The sequence below is a fragment of the Rhinopithecus roxellana genome, chromosome 19 (assembly GCF_007565055.1).
Source record: "Rhinopithecus roxellana isolate Shanxi Qingling chromosome 19, ASM756505v1, whole genome shotgun sequence".
Taxonomy (NCBI): Eukaryota; Metazoa; Chordata; class Mammalia; order Primates; family Cercopithecidae; genus Rhinopithecus; species Rhinopithecus roxellana.
Window position 1 is genome coordinate 23,986,930 of NC_044567.1, and position 25,212 is coordinate 24,012,141.

The 25,212-nt window shown below is 41.3% G+C and overlaps 1 protein-coding gene across 2 annotated transcripts in view; it reads right to left on the reverse strand.

The window, feature by feature from the left end:
* The window catches only part of INTS2 (integrator complex subunit 2), a 73,449-nt gene that overhangs the window by 5,909 nt on the left and 42,328 nt on the right, over positions 1-25,212 (reverse strand). For both annotated transcript variants that reach the window (XM_010364070.2, XM_030923954.1), the window contains 7 exons: positions 23,341-23,517; positions 20,889-20,997; positions 15,919-16,023; positions 11,401-11,565; positions 8,530-8,731; positions 4,799-4,924; positions 1,518-1,713 (listed from right to left, as the gene is read on the reverse strand). In XM_010364070.2, coding sequence (XP_010362372.1) covers positions 1,518-1,713; positions 4,799-4,924; positions 8,530-8,731; positions 11,401-11,565; positions 15,919-16,023; positions 20,889-20,997; positions 23,341-23,517 — 1,080 coding nt within the window. The remainder of the gene's footprint in view (positions 1-1,517; positions 1,714-4,798; positions 4,925-8,529; positions 8,732-11,400; positions 11,566-15,918; positions 16,024-20,888; positions 20,998-23,340; positions 23,518-25,212) is intronic.

The window sequence follows — 25,212 nt, forward strand, 5'->3', positions numbered from 1 at the left end:
CAGGTGATTTATCCACCTCAGCCACCCAAAGTGCTGAGATTCCAGGTGTAAGCAACCATGTCCAGCCAAAAAACTTTTCTAAATACAAAGCTGAACTGCTTATATTGTCATGGTGTTTGTCACTGCCAGACATTTTATTATACATGCACTTGTTTTTCTGTTGTCTGCCTCCATAATTTGACATTTGATCTTAAGAAATAAATAATCAAGGATTTTGTCTTCTTCACCACTATATCCCCAGTTCCTGGAACAATACTTGACACATAGTAGGTGTTCCAATAAGTATTTGTTGAATGAGGCCGGGTGCCATGGCTTATGCCTGTAATCCCACACTTTAGGAAGCTGAGGTGTGTGGATCACCTGAAGTCAGGAGTTCGAGACCACCCTGGCCAACACAGCAAAACCCTGTCTCTATTAAAAATACAAAAATTAGCCAGGCGTGGTGGTATGTGCCTGTAGTCCCAGCTACTCAGGAGGCTGAGGCAGGAGAACTGAGGCGGATGTTGCACTGAGCCAAGCTCACACCACTGCACTTCAGCCTGGGTGACAGGGCAAAACTCTGTCTCAAAAAAAAAAAATTTGCTGAATGAATAAACATATAACTCTAAACTCAGAATAGGTAAACACTCAAATTTTATTAAAATATAAATCTTATTTAAATGGTTATTTCTTTTTTTTTTTTTTTTTTGAGACGGAGTCTTGCTCTGCCGCCCAGACTGGAGTGCAGTGGCCGGCTCTCAGCTCACTGCAAGCTCCGCCTCCCGGGTTCACGCCATTCTCCTGTCTCAGCCTCCCGAGTAGCTGGGACTACAGGCGCCCGCCTCGTCGCCCGGCTAGTTTTTTTTGTATTTTTTAGTAGAGACGGGGTTTCACCGTATTAGCCAGGATGGTCTCGATCTCCTGACCTCGTGATCCGCCCGTCTCGGCCTCCCAAAGTGCTGGGATTACAGGCTTGAGCCACCGTGCCCGGCCTAAATGGTTATTTCATTCATATCATGAAGATTATTCCTGATTTCAGAAATATATCTGAGAGGCTGGGCGCGGTGGCTCAAGCCTGTAATCCCAGCACTTTGGGAGGCCGAGACGGGCGGATCACGAGGTCAGGAGATCGAGACCATCCTGGCTAACACTGTGAAACCCCCGTCTCTACTAAAAAATACAAAAAACTAGCCAGGCGAGGTGGCGGGCGCCTGTAGTTCCAGCTACTCAGGAGGCTGAGGCAGGAGAATGGCGTGAACCCGGGAAGCAGAGCTTGCAGTGAGCTGAGATCCGGCCACTGCACTCCAGCCCGGGCGACAGAGTGAGACTCCGTCTCAAAAAAAAAAAAAAAGAAAGAAAGAAATATATCTGATATTCAGAAGCAAAGGTAACATCATTCTAATAGATTCTATAATAAAAGAAATGCACAATATGTCACCAATGTACATGGAGGGCATAACGTGCCATCTATTCAACTGATTACACTAGTAGAGAAGCCCTTGCTCTTTTTGATTAAATTTTACTTTAGCAAAATTTACCTGAGCAGCCAGTAATGCATTTTTCAATTCTTCTCTGGTAACTTCCGGAGCATCAGTTTGTCCAACTAAGCCAATTGTATTATTCTGGGAAGGCCTATCTTGCTCTGTTTCCTTCAGATGAGCACTAAGGTAGGCTTTAGATGCAAGAAGATATCCATTCAACATGTGTAGGGTAATATCCATCAGTGGTGGGCATCTAAACAAGGAAAGCAAAAAAGAAAAATATATCAGAAAGAATATAAATTTATAAATTATCCAGAACATGATCAGCTTAATTTAAATGCTGAGAAAAACCTGAGTAGCACATAGTAACTTTTCCCACTGAAATACTCATTCTCAGAAGTTTAATATATATTTCTTATTCTCTATATTTCAAGATTATATAAATAGTATTATTTGTTTCATCTTATCAGCTAAAGTCAAATATGTATAATGTAAACTCTAAAGAAAAGACGACCGGGTGCGGGCAAAACAATAATGCATGAAGAAAAAACTGTAATATATGTGCAAAGAGTTGATATCCTTTATAGATAAACAGCTCTTTAAGTCAGTAAGAAATATAGGCTAAAATATAAAGAAAAAATAAAATGGCCAATAAATACTGTTAAATGTCCAATCTAACAAGAATATAAATTAAAATGGAAATCTATTTTCACCTATCAAATTGGCAAACATTATATAAAATAGTGCAGGAAAGTATATAATATCAAACACTGATATGGAATGTAAACCATTTCAGCCTTTCTTTTTTTTTTCTTTTTTTTTTTTTTAAGACGGAGTCTCGCTCTGTCGCCCGGGCTGGAGTGCAGTGGCCAGATCTCAGCTCACTGCAAGCTCCGCCTCCCGGGTTCACGCCATTCTCCTGCCTCAGCCTCCTGAGTAGCTGGGACTACAGGCGCCTGCCACCTCGCCCAGCTAGTTTTTTTGTATTTTTTAGTAGAGACGGGGGTTTCACCGTGTTAGCCAGGATGGTCTCGATCTCCTGACCTCGTGATCCGCCCGTCTCGGCCTCCCAAAGTGCTGGGATTACAGGCTTGAGCCACCGCGCCCAGCCCAGTTCAGCCTTTCTACATAGTAGAATGAAAACATGAATTAAAAGTCTTGAAAATAAGCATAATACTTTTGCCCCAATAATTCCATTTTTCCATGTTCTAATGGAATACTCAGCATGGGGAAATGCACATAATCACCACAGCACTATTGATAATAGCAAAAATTAGAAATAAAATATCCTAGGGGATTGGGTTAAGCATAACATATCTATAAAATGGAATACCACATAGCGAATTAATATAAGAATCTAGGCCGGGCGCAGTGGCTCAAGCCTGTAATCCCAGCACTTTGGAAGGCCGAGACGGGCGGATCATGAGGTCAGGAGATCAAGACCATCCTGGCTAACCCGGTGAAACCCCATCTCTACTAAAAAAATACAAAAAACTAGCCGGGCGAGGTGGCGGGCACCTGTAGTCCCAGCTACTCGGGAGGCTGAGGCAGGAGAATGGCCTAAACTCGGGAGGCGGAGCTTGCAGTGAACTGAGATCGGCCACTGCACTCCAGCCTGGGCGAGGGAGCGAGACTCCGTCTCAAAAAAAAAAAAAAAAAAAAAAGAATCTAAACTAGGCATGGTGGCACACAACTGTAATCCCAGCTACTCAGGAGGCTGAGGCTTAAGCCCAGGAGCTCAAGACCAGCCTGGACAACAAAGCAAGACCCCCAACTCAAAAAATAAAAATAAATTTGAAAAAAGAATATTAACATGAAAAAAGACTCACAAGTTGTTAAGTGAAAAATCCAAGCTACAAAAACATTAGATACAATTTGATAGCAGAATTTAACAACTTCCTTAAAAACTAAATCACCTGAGGTGATTCAGGTGCAAGCTCACCTACTTCAGTGGATTTTTAACAATGATAAATCATTTATTTGAGAAACAGCTCTTTTCTAGAAGTGTTATTTATTGTAGTTTTCCTTTTATTAGATACTTAACGTCATTTACACATACAGTTTGTTCTTCTGATTCCTATTTCCAATGAGACCTTAACCTTACTATATCATATTTAGCTAATTTTGCAGATTTTGTCACTTGGAGAATGCCATCCCTTGGTTGATGACAGACAAGTTTAAATATCAAGTGTATCCTATTTAGTCTTCCTTATTAGTTTCTCTTCCCTCTAATCCATCTAGCACAAAGCATCTTTTCCTAAGCTATAACCCAAACCACATTACCCTAATATTCAAGGCTCTCAATAGCCTGACCCCAATTTAACTTTCCAACTATAAAATGTGCTTTTCTCAAAAATAACCCTCTTCACGCCTTTCTCATTCTTGCTTCTAAACTTCTGCTCATACTATTCTTTTTCTCAAAGTACCTTCCTTGACTTCCTAACCCCCATCTTTATACTATTAGATGAACAAATATTCACCTAAACCCCATGTCCACTCTTCTTTTTTTAAGTTTAAATAAAGCAGTGGGAGTGGAGAGGGAACAAAGAAATCTGTACCTGGTTATAATCAATCAGTTGTAAATACCACTGCACTCGAACCAGCCCTAACTCCATTCTATAAAACTTTACCCATGCCCCATCTCCTCTGCATCTTTCCTGAACTTTTAAGAACATTCATTTACTACGCCATTCATCCACATGACAATATCATGTAACTTATCACGTATCTGTCTTACGTCCCATGCAGATGATAATCACTTTAAAGGCAAGCCCCTCAACTTATACACTTTTGATAGTACTTATCATAACAACTGTGATTCAAAGATTAATGATAGGAGTTAACTAAATTCTACCTTTTGAGAAGAAGCCACTTCAAAGCAATGCTTAAGTTTAGCAACTGGTAAGGATTTAGAGCCAAATGTGGAACCGATGAAGCTAACATCACTATTGGGCATGCCAAAAAGGTCACAGTTTTAATGCAGGTAATGGTTCACAAGTAACCAGTTTTTTAAAAACCTTTTTAACGTGAGAGCAGAAACAGTGTTATTCTTTACTGGTCTAAATTGTGAGAGAGATAAAAACCACTACTGATGGCACCAAAACCAAGAATGACATTTTTCTAAAGCTAGGTCTTATTAATCACATATTAAATATTAAAATGTATATACATTTCATGAATAAACACAACTAAAAAGTAAGACAAAAAACTGTACAGGTCACACTGTCTACTTATCTGCAAGCACAATTAAAATATAAGTTTAAACTGAATTTCATCAATTTCTTTTGACTCTCTAAAGTACAGCTCTATAATAAAAATGAAACTCAAATAACATGTACCTGTGAACCCTCTGATCACACCTTAGGACAATGAGAGGATCTATCATCAGGTCATTCTGAGTATACTTTTGTTGTCGTACAAACTTTATTGAAGGTTGAAGTGCATTAACCGTCATTACCCATAGCCTGATGAGAAAATAATCACATGTTCAAAACAGTTTTTATATAATTAAAATCTGTAGCCATCCGGTCCTTTCTATCTTAGAAAGTTATATTCAGTAAATAATTAGAAAATAGGTATGAATGAACTTTGAAAAAATTTAAGCTACAGACATCTAACCTATTATAACATCTCTTTAAAAAAAAGGGATAAAACAGTAAACACAAAGTAGTCTCAAAAACGTTCACAGCTGTAATGGAATAATCATGGCATATAAAATTAAAACCTAAGTTAAAACCTTAGTTATACCATACTTGCTATATGACTCTGTGTAAGTCACTGAGGCTCTCTAAACTGTTTACTCATCTGTAAAATAGAAATGATATAATACTTGTAAATGAAATAAGACTTGCCAAAACATTCTGTATCTAGCTCCATAAATATAAGTCATTATTCTGGATTGATCCTCATAAAGTCTCCAAGTGAGATGCCACTTTGAGATTAGACATTAATAGATTATAAAAGTGATTACTAAAATGACTGCACATCATGATTACTAAGGGTTATGCCAATACGGAAGGTGTTTGATCTTACAGTGAAGCCCAGGAATCCACCAGAGGACTTCCCCTCTTAAATGACTGTATAAACGAGGATCATCAGACACTTAAAGAAAGCTTTTACTTTGAAAAAGATTATGGCCGGGCGCGGTGGCTCAAGCCTGTAATCCCAGCACTTTGGGAGGCCGAGACGGGCGGATCACGAGGTCAGGAGATCGAGACCATCCCGGCTAATATGGTGAAACCCCGTCTCTACTAAAAATACAAAAAACTAGCCAGGCGACCTGGCGGGCGCCTGTAGTCCCAGCTACTCGGGAGGCTGAGGCAGGAGAATGGCGTAAACCCAGGAGGCGGAGCTTGCAGTGAGCTGAGATCCGGCCACTGCACTCCAGCCTGGGCGACAGAGCGAGACTCCGTCTCAATTAAAAAAAAAAAAAAAAAAAAAAGAAAAAGATTAAAATATACAAACAGAAAAAAAGGAACTCAAAAAAAAAACAGAAAATGTAGGGATAAGGAGTAAAAAAAAATTTGAACTATTAATATCCTAAAAGAATAAAATATTTTATACATGAAACAAGAACAAGAGTCATTTAAGAATATGCAGATAAGAAACAGCTCTTAGAATTAAGAACAGGGCCAGACACAGTGGTTCACACCTGTAATCCCAGTACTTTGGGAGGCTGAGGCAGGAGGATCGCTTGAGTCCAGGAGTTCAAGACTAGCCTGGGCAACATAGCGAGACCCCATCTCTACAAAAACTAAAAAAAAAAAGGCAGGCACGGGGATGTGCACCTGTAGTCCAGTTATTTGGGAGGCTGAGGCAGAAGGATCGTTTGAGCCCATGAGTTTGAGGTTACAGTGAACTGTGATTGTGCCACTGCAGTCCAGCCTGGGTGACAAAGCAAGACCCTGTCTCTAAAAAATAAGAATAAAAAATAATTTTTTAAAAAATGAACTAGAACTCTACACTTAGGCAAAATATCAATCACATATGAGAATAATTCTGCATCTTAAAAAAGTTAAGTTTACCACACTCCCTTTCTCAGGAAGCAAGATGAGTGTGTGTTCCATTCACTAAAATGAGGATATAAACCAAGAAAGAGAAAAATATGAAATCCAACAAAGAGGAGTGACAGTAGCAATTCTAGGATGGCAACTGTATATGTCCCAGATGGCAACATGAAGACAGAAAGCTCTGAAAGGAATGTCTCCAAGAAAAAAAATATATAGTGTTTCTTTTGTTTTTTTTTTGAGACAGGGTCTCGCTGACGCGATCTCAGCTCACTGAAGCCTCGATCTTCTGGGCTCAAGCGATTGTCCTGCCTCAGCCCCGCAAGTAGCTGGGAATACAGGCATGCACCATTATGCTCTGCTAATTTTTGTATTTTTTGTAGAGATGGGGTTTCACCATGTTGCCCAGGCTGGTCTTGAACTCCTGAGCTCAAGTGATCCGTCTGCCTCGGCCTCCCAAAGTGCTAAGATGACAGGCGTGAGCCAATGAACCCAGCCAAAAAAATGCTAACGATACATTATCTGATGTGTTATGATTAAGTGTGAAGTAAATTTCCCCTCAATAATGAAGCTTGGGGATGAATTAGTTATTAGTTATTGATACCAATTTAAAAACCTGAGCAAATGGAAAAAAGGTATTAACTAACCGAAAGTATATGTTGAGTAAGGGGGAGGGCACTTGCATAAGAATGAAATTGTAATCAAAAGATTATCACATAGCTCAATTATAAAATCACTTCTGTAGTCATAATAATATGCATTTGAAATACTGCTTTAACAAAAAATTTTAATATACCTGTGTTGGGAGAAACAGGAAAAGGGGAAATGTGTATTAGAAAAAGTGGGACTCACAGGAGAGGAAGCAAATAAGAGAGCTAACTAACCTTCACCTTGTAGAGTAGAAAATCAACAGATAATTTCTAAATTGGAAAATCAGGAAATCACAGTCATTATAAGAGATATATGGGAAGGATATAAATACCAGAATAAAAAGATAAAAGAGCTGAAAATAGTTGTCTCTGGGGAGCCAAAGTCTAAACTAGAAAGGTGTGAGGCAGATCTTATATACTATTGGCCGGGCGCGGTGGCTCAAGCCTGTAATCCCAGCACTTTGGGAGGCCGAGACGGGCGGATCACGAGGTCAGGAGATCGAGACCATCCTGGCTAACATGGTGAAACCCCGTCTCTACTAAAAATACAAAAAACTAGCCAGGCAACGTGGCGGGCGCCTGTAGTCCCAGCTACTTGGGAGGCTGAGGCAGGAGAATGGCGTGAACCCGGGAGGCAGAGCTTGCAGTGAGCTGAGATCCGGCCACCGCACTCCAGCCTGGGCAGCAGAGCGAGACTCCGTCTCAAAAAAAAAAAAAAAAAAAAAAAAAAAAAGATCTTATATACTATTTAACTTAAGTTATGTGCATTTACTCACATAAGTAAAAATTAACTTTCCAAAGTATAAATATGACCAGATCCCACCCAGACCTACTGAATCAAAATCTCAGTTAACTCAAGCCCAGTATTCTGGTTTCTAGACATGTCCAGGTGTTAAGGATCCAATCTATGAACCAGCAGAGACCCAATGACTAAAAACAAACTTTGCTGCACACTGAAATCACCTGGGGAATCTTTTAAAAAGTACTGATGCCTGACTCCCACCCACAAACAGTCTGATTTAATTGGCATGGGTTCCAACTTGGGGATCAGTAGTGGTAAAAACTCTCCAGGTGATTTTAACGTGCAGCAAAACTTGGAACAACTGCAAAGATCCAAGATACAGCAGTGATCTAAATCATAATTAGCCACAAATAACTATACATGATAACCCAATTTTCAAGAACTTCCTAAAGTTAGAAATACTGTAAGGTTTCTATTTCAATAAAGTTTGCTTTTACTTAAAGATATAACAACCATTTAGTAGTCTTAAGAAAGGAGATACATTGTCATACGGTCAACAAATACTGCTATGAGGGTCTTGTGAAAAATTTTTCAAACAATTAAATTTAGGTTACTGTATATTATCACTGCTCTACAATTATCTATTACATGTAACAATACACTGAATTTACCTTCTAGGCATCACAGTATTAAGAACCATCCATAGTTTATTGACTGTTTGCAGAATTCTCCGTGGAACCCCTGAATTCAACAGCTGGCTCATATTGGATGTTAACACTTCTGCATATGGTATAAGTTCACTGGCAGAGAGTAGAGTCAAGTGTTCTATAATCTGCATCACTTGTGTGTGATTTACTGGGACAGCTGAAAATGCTAAAAAGAAAATTTAGCAATCATAATCTGAATTCTGTACAGTTTATTAAGCAGGAAGTAATATTGTTCTCTCAGACTACAGGCCAAACTATAGTTATTTGCTATTGTTTCCTACAGAAACCTAGACACAATTTCCACTGAACTTATTAAAATAAGGGCCAGCTGGATGCAGTGGCTCACACCTGTAATCCCAGTACTTTGGGAGGCCGAGGTGGGTGGATCACTTGAGGGTCAGGAGTTTGAGATCAGCCTGGCCAATATGGTGAAACCCCATCTCTACTAAAAATACAAAAATGAGTCAGGCGTGGTGGCAGGCACCTGTAATCCCAGCTACTCGGGAGGCTGAGACAGGAGAATCGCTTGAACCCAGGAGGAAGAGGTTGTGGGGAGCTGAGATTGCACCAGCACACTCCAGCCTGGGTGACAGAGCAAGACTCCACCTCAACCAAATTAAAAAATAAGGGCCCTAAGAAAAATTCATGGAAGTGTAGTTGTTCTTTCATAAAGAACAAAAATATCTTTTTTAAAGATCACATTAATGGGATAGGCGTGGTGGCTCACACCTGTAATCTCAGCACTTTGGGAGGCTGAGGCAGGAGGATTGCTTGAGTCCAGAAGTTCCAGACCAGTCTGGGCAACATGGCGAGACCGCATCTCTACAAGAAGTAAAATAATTAGCTGTATGTGATAGTGCACCTGTGACACCAGGTACTCAAGGGGCTGACACAGGAAGATCCCTTATGCCCAGGAGATGGAGTTTACAGTGAGCTGCGTTCCTGCCACTGCACACTGCACTCCAAACTTGAGCGTGGGCAACAGACCCTGTCTCAAAAAAAAAAAAAAAAAAAAAAAAAAAAAAAATCACTTTACTGACCCAAAGACTAATCTTATTTTCTTGGTGATTCAGACTGATCTTATTTTTTATTTTTTCATTTTAGAGATGGGAGTCTTGCTATGTTGCCCAGGCTGGTCTTTTTTTTTTTTTTTTTTTTTTTAAATCCCCCTCTTGCCTTTACCAATGAAGAGACCAGGATAGTTTTGAATTCCCGGCCTCAAGTGATCCTCCTGCTTTGGCCTTCCAAAGTGCTGGATGCTGATGAGCCACTGCATCCAGCCCAGACTAATTTTAAAAACAGGACTGAAAAAGGAAAATATGCTGAAGTATTGCTTTTGATAGCTAACATTCACTGAAAGGTTCAAACTTCTTGAAACTTTCCTCCAGGTGGTCCCCTTATAGGATGTAAGCACCCAGAAGATTGCTGTTACTAAAAAATATCTAGAACTATGCTCTCCAATAATCACTAATCCCATCTGGCTATTGAGCATCTGAAATACCTAGTCCAATTGTGTTATAAGTGTAAAATACACAATAAATTGCAAAGACTAAGTGCAGGAGTGTAGTGGGGGGTAAAATATCTCATTAAAATTTTAATATTGATTACATGGTGAAATAATATTGGCAGGCCGGACACGGTGGTTCATGCTTGTAATTCCAGCACTTTAGGAGGCCAAGGCAAGCAGACTGCTTGAGCCCAGGAGTTTGAGACCAGCCTGAGCAACATGGCAACCCCTTCTCTACAAAAAATACAAAAATTAGCTGGGTGTGGTGGCATGTACCTGTAGTCTCAGGTACTGGGGAAGCTAAGGCAGGAGGATTGCTAGAGCCTGGGAGGCAATGAGCCAAGGTTGCACCACTGCAGTCCAGAGTAGGCAACAGAACAAGGCTCTGTCTCAAAAAAAAAAAAAAAGAAAAGAAAAGAAAAAATATTGGCCATATTTGGTCAAATAAAATGATTATTTAAATTACTGTTGCCTGTTTCCTTTTACTGGAAAGCTTATAGATGTTATAGCTCACATTGTATTTACACCTATTATATGTAGGTGTTATAGCTCACATTATATTTCTATTTGACAGTGCTGATCTAGAAGAACATTCTCCATTAACAGCAAGTATATAGTCCTATTCCACTGCACTTATTTCTAACCAGTTTAGAACTTTTCTAAAACCACACCACCTTTTTAGTGATATAATATAGGACCTATGAGAGAAAAGATACAAGCATATCAGAAAGAAGTGGTTAAAACTCCTGGCCAGGCACAGTGGCTCATGCCTTAATCCTAGCACTCCGGGAGGCTGAGGCAGGAGGATCACTCAAACTTACAAATTCGAGGCCAGTCTGAGCAACATGGTGAAACCCCATCTCTACAAAAACTTAAAAAATCAGCCAGGCCTGGTGGCTCATACCTGTAGTCCCAGCTACTTGTGGGACTCAGGTAGGAGGATTGCTTGAGCCCAGGAGGTGGAAGCTGCAGTGAGCTGAGATCACGCCACTGCACTCCAGCCTGGGTGACAGAGAGAGAGAAAGACACAGACAAACACAAAAGGAAAGGAAAGGGAAGGGGGAAAGGGAAAACAGGAAAAGGGGGAAAGGAGTAAAGGAGTAAACGGGGAAACCGGAAAAGGGGTAAAGGGGAAAGGGGGGGAAGGGGGAAAGAGGAAGGGGAAGGGAGTGTAAAATTCCTTAAATGCAAAGAGTATTTTACATAATTAAAATATATTCACCAAAACATTGTTATATCCACAGGAAAATTCTGTATAAGATTTCAATTAGCCTAACATCTCCTTGTACTACAAAAGGGGTTAAAGGAGTATCAATAATTTACTATACCTTCTTGGAGCTGTTTGGGAGAATGATTTTTAGCATTATTAGTCAGAAGCATTCGCCGTAGCAGGGCATCAGTCCCTGTGATTTCTTCTTCACAAATCCAGTCATCCACAATACATAAATGTGGGTAGTTAGTAGCAAGGAGACGTAGTAAAGCTGAATGCAACCCTTGAAAATTTACAGAAAATCAATTGGATTCTTCATGCTCAAACACCAGAAGCTTCCCCACCCCTCTCATTTTTATCAAACCACTAGCCCGCAAGGAAAGAAGGTTATGCTCTAAGTCAGTGATTCTCAAAGAATGAGTAGATGGCTGGGCACGGTGGCTCAAGCCTGTAATCCCAGCACTTTGGGAGGCCGAGGCAGGTGGATCACCTGAGGTCAGGAGTTTAAGACCAGCCTGGTCAACATGGCGAAACCCTGTATCTACTAAAAATATAAATATTAGCTGGGCATGGTGGTGGGCGCCTGTAATCCCAGCTACTCGGGAGGCAGAGGCAGGAGAATCGCTTGAACCGGGAGATGGAAATTGCAGTGAGCCAAGATCACACCACTGCACTCTAGCCTGGGCAACAAGAGCAAAACTCCATCTCAAAAATAAAAAAAGAATGATCAGAGCACCACCAGCATCATAAGTTTGGGAAGCTTGTTTCACGTGCAGAATAATGAATACCATCCCAGGTGATGAGATCAGAAGCTGTAGAATGGAGCCCTAGGAATGTTCACTCCTTGTGCATGCAAACTACAGTTTAAGAACTTGTGTATAGTTATTTGACCAAGGGAAACTGCTTAAATGAAGATCCCCAAGTAATGTGATAAACAGTGAGCTGGGAACTACTACTCATAAAGAAAGCTTTCACCTTTCTTCCATCCCACCCAACATAATAGTCTCTCCTAAAGTTGTTTGATATAGCAATGGTTCAAGAGTTGAGGGAAGAGGAAAGAAAAGGAGGAGAAAAGAATGTCCATTTGGGGACTATCATATATGGTTTGGAAAAGGTCCTACTCAGAAATACTGACAGGCTTCTGTAGAGAACATGCCCTTTCCTCCAACCCTGTTGAGAATCATCGCTATAGATGTGGTAAAATTAAAGTTGCCACTTCGAATACCTGAAAGGTCTCAGGTACTTTATGTACATTTTCTCATCTCTCCCTAACATTCATACAAAGTAAGCAATGCCTCCCATTCTACCGTAAGGAACAAACCACACTGAAAGACATGTATTAATATTAACAACTCTAAAGTCACACAGCCATGTATGTCAATCAAGAGAGGCAGTACTGATGATACCCACAACGGGGCATTTTATCTTGCTTCCAGAAGTATTAAAGAAGATCAAAAGAAATGGGAAAACTTGTTACCAAATCAAAGCCTTATTTATAACATTTTACCTATACCACAGTTTGACTATTCATGACTATTATGTATAATGTTAATAATGAGAGGCCCGCACACGGTGGCTCATGCCTATAATTCTAGCACTTTGGGAGACTGCAGGAGATGGATCACTTGAGGCCAGGAGTTCAAGACCAGTCTGGCCAACATGGGGAAACCCTGTCACTACTAAAAATACAAAAATTAGCCAGGTGTGGTGGCACACGCCTGTAATCCTGGCTACCTGGGAGGCTGAGGCACAAGAATTGCTTGAACCTGGGATGTGGAGGTTGCAGTGGGATGTGGAGGTTGCAGTGAGCCAAGATCGTGCCAATGCACTCCAGCCTGGGTGACAGAGCAAGACGCTGTCTCAAAAAAAAATTATGACACCATAAAAATGCCTATTTAGTTAATGAATTAATGAAGTACTACTATGCTAAGTGCTTCGCACTTAAGTACCTAATAAATATTGTTGCTACCATATTATTATCATCATTATCAGAACAGTGAGACTACACAGTAGTAGCAGGAATCAAAGTACTTTAGATCTAATTATCCCCTTATTATGCAAATCAAATGATACCACTGCTTAATCCCAGTAGAAAAAATACCCACTTCCTTTCTCATAGAAACAGCTTAAAATTGATGATTCTGTGTTTGAAAAGACACTGTAACAATCAAAAATGGCGTTACTTAAACATTTAGATTTCTAAATGCATACAGGAGTATATATACAGTTAAAACTATACCCAACCATCGCAAAAGACTGCTTACAAAAGTGTTAACTAATCAACATTTAATACTCTTTTCAATAAAGCATATCAATTGTCAAATGCTGTTAAAAATAACATTATTTTCTGGAAACAGATTATACAAAGAAGCCAGGCATGATGGCTCACGCCTGTAATACTAACACGTTGGGAGGCTGAGTAGGGCTCTTCACTTGAGGTCAAGAGTTCGAGACTAGCCTAACCAACATGATGAAACCGTGTCTCTACTTTAAAAAAAAAAAAAAATTAGGCCGGGCACAGTGGCTCAAGCCTGTAATCCCAGCACTTTGGGAGGCCGAGGCAGGCGGATCACGAGGTCAGGAGATCGAGACCATCCTGGCTAACATGGTGACACCCCGTCTCTACTAAAAAAATACAAAAAACTAGCCGGGTGAGGTGGCGGGCGCCTGTAGTCCCAGCTACTCAGGAGGCTGAGGCAGGAGAATGGCGTGAACCCGGGAGGCGGAGCTTGCAGTGAGCTGAGATCCGGCCACTGCACTCCAGCCTGGGCGACAGAGCAAGACTCCGTCTCAAAAAAAAAAAAAAAAAATTATACAAAGATATAAGTAAATAAATGCTGCAGACATCTGGTTAACAACATCCAGTGAAGGCTCATGTTTCTCCTTGAAACCAACCATAATAAAGAGAAAGAAAATTCCAGCCGGACACAGTGGTTCACCTGTAATCCTAGCACTTTGGGAGGCTAACATGGGTGGATTACCTGAGGTCAGGAGTTCAAGACCAGCCTGGCCAACATGGCGAAATGAAGTCTCCACTAAAAATACAAAAATTAGTTGGGCATAGTGGCGGGTGCCTGTAATCCCAGCTACTCGGGAGGCTGAGACAGGAGAATCACTTGAATCTGGGATACGAAAGTTGAAGTGAGCTGAGATCGCACCGCTGCACTCCAGCTTGTGAGACAAGAGCGAAACTCCTTCTCAAAAAAAAAATAAAAAATTCCAACTTAACAGAAAGAAAAACACCCACACTCAAACATTAGAGAGGTATTTAATTAAGAAAAATCTCTAGAACATTAGCAGGGCATGGTGGCATAGGCCTATAGTCCCCGCTACTAGAGAGGCTGAGGTAGAAGGATGCTTGAGCCCAGGAGTTTGAGGCTACAGTTAGCTATGATCACACCACTGCACTCCAGCCTGGGTATGTAGTGAGACTCTTTCCCTAAAGATTAAAAAAAAAAAAGAAAAATATCTAATTTCAAAAAACACTACAATATTTCTACTTAAGAGGATTTATAGTAAATATCATTATATGTCCATACTATGGATCATAAAATAATCAGAAACAGTAAGGAAGATCTACCTGTACTGATATGTGAAGATGTTCAAGACTCCAAGAAAAAAAACAAGCCTTGGAAGAGGCAGGGGAGGCTGCGCATGGTGACTCACTCCTGTAATCCCAGCACTTTGGGAGGCCAAGGTGGGCAGATCACTTGAGACCAGGAGTTCAAGACCAGCCTGAGCAACATAGTGAAACCCTGTCTCTACTAAAAATATATAAATTAGATGGGCATGGTGGCGCATACTGGTAATCCCAGCTATTTGAGTGGCTAAGGCACGAGAATCACTTGAACCCAGGAGGTGGAGGTTACAGTGAGCCAAGATCGTGCCATTGCACTCCAGCCTGGATGACAGAGTGAGCCACTGTCTCAAAAACAAAAACAAACAAAGAGGCAGTGTACAATACTATTCAGAGTTAAAAAAAATTTTTTTTTTTACCTCTGTGTCTGTTAGGTTCAACCACAAGAACCTGCTGTTTCTGTAGCTCTAAATTAGTTGAATATCTGCAATTTCCTTTTTTTTTTTTTTGAGATGGAGTCTCCCTCCTTCGCCCAGGCTGGAGTGCAGTGGCGCATCTCGGCTTACTGCAAGCTCCACCTCCCAGGTTCACGCCATTCTCCTGCCTCAGCCTCCCGAGTAGCTAGGACTACAGGCACCCGCCACCACGCCTGGCTAATTTTTTGTATTTTTTTTAGTAGAGACGGGGTTTCACCATGTTAGCCAGGATGGTCTCGATCTCCTGACCTCGTGATCCTCCTGCTTCAGCCTCCCAAAGTGCTGGGATTACAGGCATGAGCCACCACGCCAGGCCAAATATCTGCAATTTCATACAGTTCAACCTATAGGAGAAAAAAGCCTGAAAATACATACCAACTGCAAATAGCTAGGGTGGTGTTTTAAGGGGCAGGGTAGTTTGCAATAACTGAAATAATAGATTTAGTGAGGGAGGCAAAGAGGAATTTCACTCTTGAACTGTTTGAATTTTTAACGTTAAGCACCTATTACACTTCATAACATTACAAACAGTAAGGTTTTTTAAACAATAAACTTTAGCAGTAAAGAGCAAATTAAAACATACCTCCCAACTCCTGCTGTAGCCCTTGAGCCTGTCGAATAAGGAACTTGATAGGAATCTGGTCCATTAAAGAAGAAGAGTACGATTTGGGCTTTCTTTGCATGGCAGCTATCAAAGATAAAAAGTGTAAAATAAATAAAATGTCCAGAAACAACAGAAATCTTAACCTTCAACCCAAATGGAAACAAAAACAAAGTCAAATTACTTTTAATGCAATTAACCTGCGAATATAGCATATAAAAGATGAAGAATCATTACAAAAACAAGTGGCTACACAGGAAGAATAAGAACATACCTGGAGCAAGATCTGGAAAATGCCCTGAAATTTAAAACTAGACAGAAGAAAATTCATAACAGGTGAGAGAAGCAATGTGCAAAAGTGCCCTACACTAAAAGAACCGACAAGTGAGTCAAGATTTTCCCAAACCTAATTGGGAGATCAAATGTAATCATGAACAGATGGCCTAGAGCTTGATGATTCCAATGCATCTTATAAAAATAAACTATTTCATTTCATTTATTTTATTTATTTTACTTTATTTTATTTATTTTTTGAGCCAGACTCTCACGCTTTTTGCCCAGGCTAGAGTGCAGTGGCACGATCTCAGCTCGCTGCAACCTCCACCTCCCGGGTTCAAGCAATTCTCCTGCCTCAGCTTCTCAAGTAGATTGGCTGGGATTACAGGCACCCACTACCATGCCTGGCTGATTTTTGTATTTTTAGTAGAGACGGCATTTTGCAATGTTGGCCAGGCTGGTCTTGAACTCCTGACCTCAGGGGATCCAGCCTGCCTCAGCCTCCCAAAGTGCTGGGATTACAGGCATAAGCCACTGGGCCCGGCCAATTTTTTTTTTTTTTTGAGACAGAGTCTCACTCTATCACCAGGCTGGAGTGCAGTGGCGCGATACTGGCTCACTGCAACCTCCGCCTCCCAGATTCAAGCGATTCTCCTGCCTCAGCCTCCCGAGTAGCTGGGATTACAGACGCCCACCACCATGCCTATCTAATTTTTTGTATTTTTAGTAGAGATGGGGTTTCACTGTGTAAGCCAGGATGGTCTTGATCTCCTGACCTCGTGATCTACCTGCCTGGGCCTCCCAAAGTGCTGGGATTACAGGCGTGAGCCACAGTGGATTTTATCAAATTATATACAATAGTGGTGATTGACTCTTTTTTTTTCCCCCTGAGAGGAGTCACTGTCACCCAGGCTGGTGTGCAGTGATTCAATCTTGGCTCACTGCAACCTCTGCCTCCTGGGTTTAAGCAATTCTTGTGCCTCAGCCTCCCAAGTAACTGGGACTACAGGTGCCCGCCACCACGCCCAACTGTTTGTATTTTTAGTAGAGAAGGGGTTTCACTATGTTGGCCAGGCTGGTCTCAAACTCCTGACTCCAGGTGATCCACCAGCCTCGGCATCCCAAAGTGCATATCTGGCCTCTTTTTAAATTAAGTTAGGCAATATGAATTTGACTTCCTTCTCTCACAACTCCTACCTTCAACCAGCCATGTCCACCCTTTTTTTTCTTCTAAGTCCATTTTAATTTCTGTACTTTTGCTGCTATCCTAATTCGGTGCCTACTCACCCTTTGTTTATATATCTTCTATGGTCCACTTTCCCTGCCTCCAATTTAATCCATCCTTCACCCTACGGCCATAGTCTTCTCATTTAAATACAGATTTAGCCACCTTCAGTGAATCCTCAGATCATACAGAGTAAAAGTCCTTGCCAGTCAACACTATCTTTCTCTGTCTCATCTCTACCATATTGTATATGCCTGGCACCCAAAACTCATTCCAAGGTACTTTCCTTTACACCACAGGAATATATGAGAAGCTCAATCAGGGTGTTTGTAGTTTGACAAATGATATACAATATGTTTATTCTCTTATAAACCACAAACAGTAAAGCTCAACCATTTTTCTTTTATTAAGGACAAGAAGTATATAAGTGCAAGTGTTAGAATAAAGGTTGAGAATCACTCTCTATATAGACCACATATATATCATACACTCTTATTTAGATACGATCTCCCCTTTAAGTTAACAGATTAGCATAGTTTTCCATACTAATCTTTTATGAATTAAGAAAAAATCAGAAGGCAGTTAAAACAATAGTTATAAGATCCAGAAATAGTCAAATCCTGGTTCCAATACTTACTACAATACTTAATACTAACTTAGGGAAGTTACCTAACTTCCTTGTGCCTCAGTGTTCTCCCTTGTAAAATAAACATAACCACCACCTATCTCACAGAACTGTTATGAGGGTTTACATGAGTTAACTATAAGACTAAACTAAGGCCAGGCAAAGTGGCTCACACCTGTAAATCCAGCACTTTGGGAGGCCAAGGTGGGTGGATGACTTGAGGTCAGGAGTTTGAGACCAGCCTCACCAACATGGTAAAACTCTATCTCTACTAAAAATACAAAATTCAAGCCAGGCGCGGTGGCTCAAGCCTGTAATCCCAGCACTTTGGGAGGCTGAGACAGGTGGATCACGAGGTCAGGAGATCGAGACCATCCTGGCTAACACTGTGAAACCCCGTCTCTACTAAAAATACAAAAAACTAGCCGGGCGAGGTGGCGGGCACCTGTAGTCCCAGCTACTCGGGAGGCTGAGGCAGGAGAATGGCGTAAACCTGGGAGGCGGAGCTTGCAGTGAGCTGAGATCCGGCCACTGCTCTCCAGCCCGGGTGACAGAGCAAGACTCCGTGTCAAAAAAAAAAAAAAAAATACAAAATTCAGTGGGGCGTGGTAGCGGGTGCCTGTAATCCCAGCTACTTGGGAGTCTGAGGCAGGGGGATCACTGGAACCGGGAGGCAGAAGTTGCAGTGGGCTGACATTGCGCCACTGCACTCCAACCTGGGCAACACAGCAAGCCTCTGTCCCTAAAAAAAAAAAAAAAACAAAAGACTAAACTGTATGTGTACAATTAAAAAGCAGAAATTAAAAAGCAGAAATTATTTCAGGTTCTTAGACAGGAAGACTTAATACTGCAAAGAAGTAAATTCTCTCCAGATTAATCTGTAAGTTTAACATAATTCTTATCAAACTCCCAATATAATTTTCATTTGTGAAATTTAATAAAATCATTATAAAGTTCACAGAAAAGATTAAATATGTGAGAATATACAGAAATTCCAAACAAGAAATGTATCAATCAAAGGCACAGAAAATGTCAAACATAAAAAAGAAAATCCAGGCCAGGCATGGTGGCTCACACCTGTAATCCTAGCACTTTGAGAGGCTGAGGTGTATGGATCACTTAAGGTCTGGAGTTCGAGACCAGCCTGGCCAGCACAATGAAACCCCATCTCCACTACAAATACAAAAATTAGCCAGGCATGGTAGCATGCACCTGTAACCCCAGCTACTCAGGAGGCTGAAGCAGAAGAATTGTTTGAACCCGAGAGGTGCAGGTTGCAGTGAGCCAAGATTGCACCACTGCATTCCAGCCTGGGTGACAGAGTGAGACTTTTGTCTCAAAAAAAAAGAAAAACAAATTAAAAACTACACACAAAGGTCAGGAGGATCGCTCACACCTGTAATCCCAGCACTTTGTGAGGCCAAGCCAGGAGGACTGCTCGAGCCCAGGAGTTTGAGACCAGCCTGGCAACATGGCAAATCCCATCTCTACAAAAAATTTAAAAAATCAGCCAGGCATGGTAGTGTCCACCTGTGGTCCCAGTTACACGGGAGGCTGAGGCAGGAATCCCTTGAGCCCCAGAGATCAAGGCTACACTGAGCCATGTTCGTGCCACTGCACTCCAGCCTGGGTGATAGAGTGAGACCCTGCCTCGAAAAACAAATAGATGAAATGAAATGAACTATACACATGTAGAAAGTCTAAACACAGGTAAACCTTTTTCAAATACAGGAAAAAATACCACTTTACATTGATATTGTGCATGCTAAAACTGACCTTCTGATATCATGTGAAGTAACTTAAGTTTCAAAGCCCATTTCAGTGACATCCTCTGTGTGCATATGCGTGTGTGTGTGCGTGTGCGTGTGCGTGTAGAGATGGGCATCTTGCTGTTTCCCAGGCTGGTGTCAAACTCTGAGCACAAGTGACCATCCCATCTCAGCCTCCCAAAGTACCAAAGCACTGAGATTACAGGGAATGAGCTACCATGCCCAGCCCAATGTTAACAGCAAAATGAAACCCTTCTATTTTTTTTTTTTTCTTTGGAGACAGAGTCGCACTCTGTCCACCAGGCTGGAGTGCAATGGCACAATCTCGGTTCACTGCAACTTCCGCATCTGGGTTCAAGCAATTCTCCTGCCTCAACCTCCTGAGTAGCTGGGATTATAGGCATGAGCCACCACGCCTGGCTAATTTTTGTATTTTTAGTAGAGACAGGGTTCCGCCATGTTGACCAGACTGGTCTCGAACTCCTGACCTCAAGTGATCTGCCCACCTCGGCCTCTCAAAGTGCTAGGATTACAGGCATAAGCCGCCTCACCTGGCCTTTTCTATTGTTTTTGATTAGGTTGTTACTATTCATACTAACGGAAGGAAGACCAGGCAAAGACTCAAATCAAGAGAAAAAAATTCAGTTACAGCTCCATCGTGTGTATCTTTTAAATTTATATTTAGAAGAATTGTTTGAACCCGAGAGGTGCAGGTTGCAGTGAGCCAAGATTGCACCACTGCATTCCAGCCTGGGTGACAGAGTGAGACTTATACAATTGTTAACAAGACCTATACAATTGTTAAAATATAGGCAATTCTGTTATCTATTCATTTAGCCTCCTATAAGGAGGACTGGACCATAAATCATGGTTACGTACCCCAACATGCATGATTTATGTATCAAATATACAATGCCCACATTGCAAAGATTATAAAATGATACTAGAGTCTGTTAGAATACTGCCCTTCTTTTATCAAAAAACAGTTTGGAAAGTAACAAAATGCAAGCTAATAAAATACACTATCACTAGAACTACTCCTCTATGTATAACTTACCTAAAGTCTTTGTGTTTGCTAGAAGAGCCTCCTCATAAGACAGTATATAGTAGAGCACCAAAAGCTGTGCTGTGATACTGAAACGCTGATTAAGGCGGATGTTGTCACCCTGGAGGAAATATTACGAATACCCTGAAATACTTTGAATTTCATGAGTGATTTTTTTTTCTTGATAGTAAAAGAATCAAAATAGATTATTCAGCATTGCTGCTCCTAACTCAGGTAAAAGAGGAGAAATGTTGCTGTGTGTGTATTAAACTCAAAAAAAAACAACATGAAATCTGAGATGGCATGAGAGATGAAAGGCAATATGCTTAAGTGGTCTTTTTTTTTTTTTTTTTTTTTTTTTTTGAGACGGAGTCTCATTCTGTCGCCCGGGTTGGAGTGCAGTGGCTGGATCTCGGCTCACTGCAAGCTCCGCCTCCCGGGTTCACGCCATTCTCCTGCCTCAGCCTCCCGAGTAGCTGGGACTACAGGCGCCCGCCACCTCGCCCGGCTAGTTTTTTGTATTTTTTAGTAGAGACGGGGTTTCACAGTGTTAGCCAGGATGGTCTCGATCTCCTGACCTCGTGATCCGCCTGTCTCGGCCTCCCAAAGTGCTGGGATTACAGGCTTGAGCCACCGCGTCCAGCCTAAGTGGTCTTTAAGTAAGACAAAGAAAAGACTTCAGCTACTACTCAATAGCAAACCCATCAGGCTGCTTCTGAAAGACAGGAGTCCCAAGTATTATATGAAATTACCATGAAGAAAGTAACTTCTAAATAAGACATTGTATACTTAATTATATTTGTGAAAAATGCAACTGTTTTTCCCTTCTAACAAACTGGGGAAAAAATACTTTCATCAAATTTTCCCTAAATGAGCCAGGAGTGGTGGCTCACGCCTATAATCCCAGCACTTTGGGAGGCCGAAGCAGGCAGATCACCTGAGATCAGGAGTTGGAGATCAGCCTGGCCAACATGGTAAAACCCTGTCTCTACTAAAAACATAAAAATTAGCCAGGTGTGGTGGCAGGTGCCTATAATCCCAGCTACTCGAGAGGCTAAGGCATGAGAATCACTTGAACCAAGGAGGCAGATTGCAGTGAGCTGAGATCGTGCCACTGCACTCCAGTCTGGGCAACAGAGTGAGACTCTGTCTCAAAAACAAAACAAAACAAAGTTCTCACTAAATGAATGTAGGTATATCTTAGATTCTCAGGATGCTAAACAAACCTATGTTGAATATCTTGAAATCCCACACAGTACTTGATCAAACACACAATCTCCAGGGCACCCTTTAGATTTTAAAGTGAAACTTAAAAAAAAAAAATTGGCCAAGCGCAGTGGCTCAAGCCTGTAATCCCAGCACTTTGGGAGGCCGAGACGGGTGAATCACGAGGTCAGGAGATCAAGACCATCCTGGCTAACACGGTGAAACCCCGTCTCTACTAAAAAATACAAAAAAAACTAGCCGGGCAAGGTGGTAGGCGCCTGTAGTCCCAGCTACTCGGGAGGCTGAGGCAGGAGAATGGCGTGAACCCGGGAGGCGGAGCTTGCAGTGAGCTGAGATCCGGCCACTGCACTCCAGCCTGGGCGACAGAGCAAGACTCTGTCTCAAAAAAAAAAAAAAAAAATTATTGGCTGGGCGCAGTGGCTCACACCTGTAATCCCAACACTTTGGGAGGCCAAGGCGGGAGGATCACTTGAGGTCAGGAGTTCAAGACCAGCCTGGACAATATGATGAAATCCCATCTTTACTAAAAATACAAAAATTAGCCAGTTGTGGTGGCGCATGCCTGCAGTCCCAGCTACTCAGGAGGCTGAAGCAGGAGAATCATTTGAACCCAGGAAGCGGAGGTTGTAGTGAGCTGAGATTGCCCATTGCACTCTAGCCTGGGTGTCACAGTGAGACTCCAGTCTCAAAAAAAAAAAAAAAAAAATCCAGGCACAGTGGCTCACACCTGTAATCCCAGCACTTTGGGAGGCTGAGGCAGGTAGATCACCTGAGGTCAGGAGTTCAAGACCACCCTGGACAACATGGTGAAACCCTGTCTCTACTTAAAATACAAAACATTAGCTGGGCGTTGTGGCAGGTGCCTGTAATCCCAGCTACTCAGGAGGGTGAGACAGGAGAATCACTGGAACCCGGGAGGCGGAGGTTGCAGGGTGGCAGAGGTTGCAGTGAGCCGAGATCGTGCCATTGCACTCCAGCCTGGGCAAGAAGAGTGAAACTCCATCTCCAAAAAAAAATTCTCACACAATTTTTTTTTCTCACACAATTTTTGCCTGTTTAGCAAACTAGTTGGAACTAATACCATTCTTTTAATTTTTACAGGTGATCTAAGGAAATTTAATCTAATTTTAAATTCAGAACTACCTAAAAGTCCTCTGATAGGAAAATAAAAATATGGGATAAGTAAGAAGAACTAAAAGAAAAATAAGTTAATAGATATAAAGAACAACGATTTTACCCCAGTGACTCCTTGGAAAATATTGAGTATCTCCTGTTCTGTGACTGGCTGATTTGTGGCTTCTGGATTAGATTTCGATGCAGGAGTAAGTATAGAATTTATGTACACATCAATCAAAGGAAGTAATTGAGGATGAAGTGGAGTAGAGGTTTCACACAGCTGTCTATAAATCCAATCCTAAGAAAGAATGTTATAGACACTGAATTGTGGCAAAAAGAAAAACCAAGCAAAATTATAAAAGTACATACAGTTTTACATGAATTATGAATCAGTAAAATTCACTATTAACTTTTGGCAGTTCCAAATATATTATCTAGTATCATAACTGTCTTTGATTTTAAAATACGAACTACCTTTATATCTGTATCATCTTAGGTGCACTGTCCACTGGAAGCTTGCCTTTGGGTTTAATCTATTAGTTTTTAAGTAGTGGGAAAAACATTTTAAGTCCCTACCATATCTGTATTTAGAGCACCATGTGTGTCGTCATGGGAGAGCTCACATTAGATAGGAATTTGGAGAGAGAGATAGGTCCTTCACAGCAAACCCTCAGATAGACTAAGAAAGTGTCTCTGACAAGCACTTACAGGAGACTATCACTTAACTATCATTGGATGGAGGACATGTAAAATGTTGGGTGTGCATTTGAACTCTTAATTCTTAGCTATTTTACTTGCTAAAAATATAAAGCAGCAGAAGATACAATCTAGCTGGGAAATAATTTCACTAAATCACAAAAAAAAGGGACAATTAAAAGTGATATATCATGCATATATTATTCACTGTTCTTTGTAAATAAAAGAGCCTCTGAAAAAGTTTCAGATTACTTTACCTCCTGGGTCTCAACCTTCTCTTTAGAGGCCCTTTTAACTGTTAGATATAGCCAACTAAGACAAATCAAAACATATCGAAATCATAAGTTAGGTGTGAGGTGTCCTTGTGGCAAATCGACAAATACTAGTCATGGCAACTTCCCCAATTTGTAAAACAAAACCAGGCCCATTGCAGTGGCTCACACCTGTAATCCCATTTCAGGAGGCCAAAGTAGGAGAATTGCTTAAGACCAGGAGTTCAAGACCAGACCAGCCTGGGCAACATAGCGAGACCCTGTCTCTACAAAAAAGGCTTTTTAAAGCTGGGTGTGAGACCAGGCACAGTGGCTCATGCCTGTAATCCCAGCACTGTGGGAGGCCGAGGTGAGTGGATCACCTGATGTCAGGAGTCTGAGACCAGCCTGGCCAACATGGTGAAACCCTGTCTCTACTAAAAATTGGAAAAAAAAAAAAAAAAAAATTAGCCAGGCGTGGTGGCAGGAGCCTATAATACCAGCTACTCAGAGGCAGAGGCAGGGGAATCACTTGAACCCGGGAGGCAGAGATTGCAGTGAGCCGAGATAGCACCACTGCACTCCAGCTTGGGTGACAGAGTGAGACTCTGTCTCAAAAAAAAAAAAAAAAAAGCCAGGAGTGGTGGCTCATACCCATAGTCCCAGCCACTTAGGAGGCGGTGGCAGGAGGAGCGCTTGAGCCCAGGAATTTGAAGTTACAGTGGGCTATGACAGCCTGGGTGACAGAGTGAGACTTGTCTTTAAAAAATAAATAAATTAGAAAATGGAAGTTTCAAAGTTTTAATGAAATAGCCATGTGCCACTATTGAGAACTTAAATGAAGTATTATGCATTTTGAAAATAATCTTACATTGCTTTAAAAATCTGAAATTACTGTATTATAATTATATAATTATAATTACTATACCTAATTACTACACTTATATAAATGACCAGTAACTTAATACCACACATTTCCCACACAAAACCCATAATAAAGGCCTACAAACTGAAATACAACTAACTGGGGAGAAAGCATTAATTTA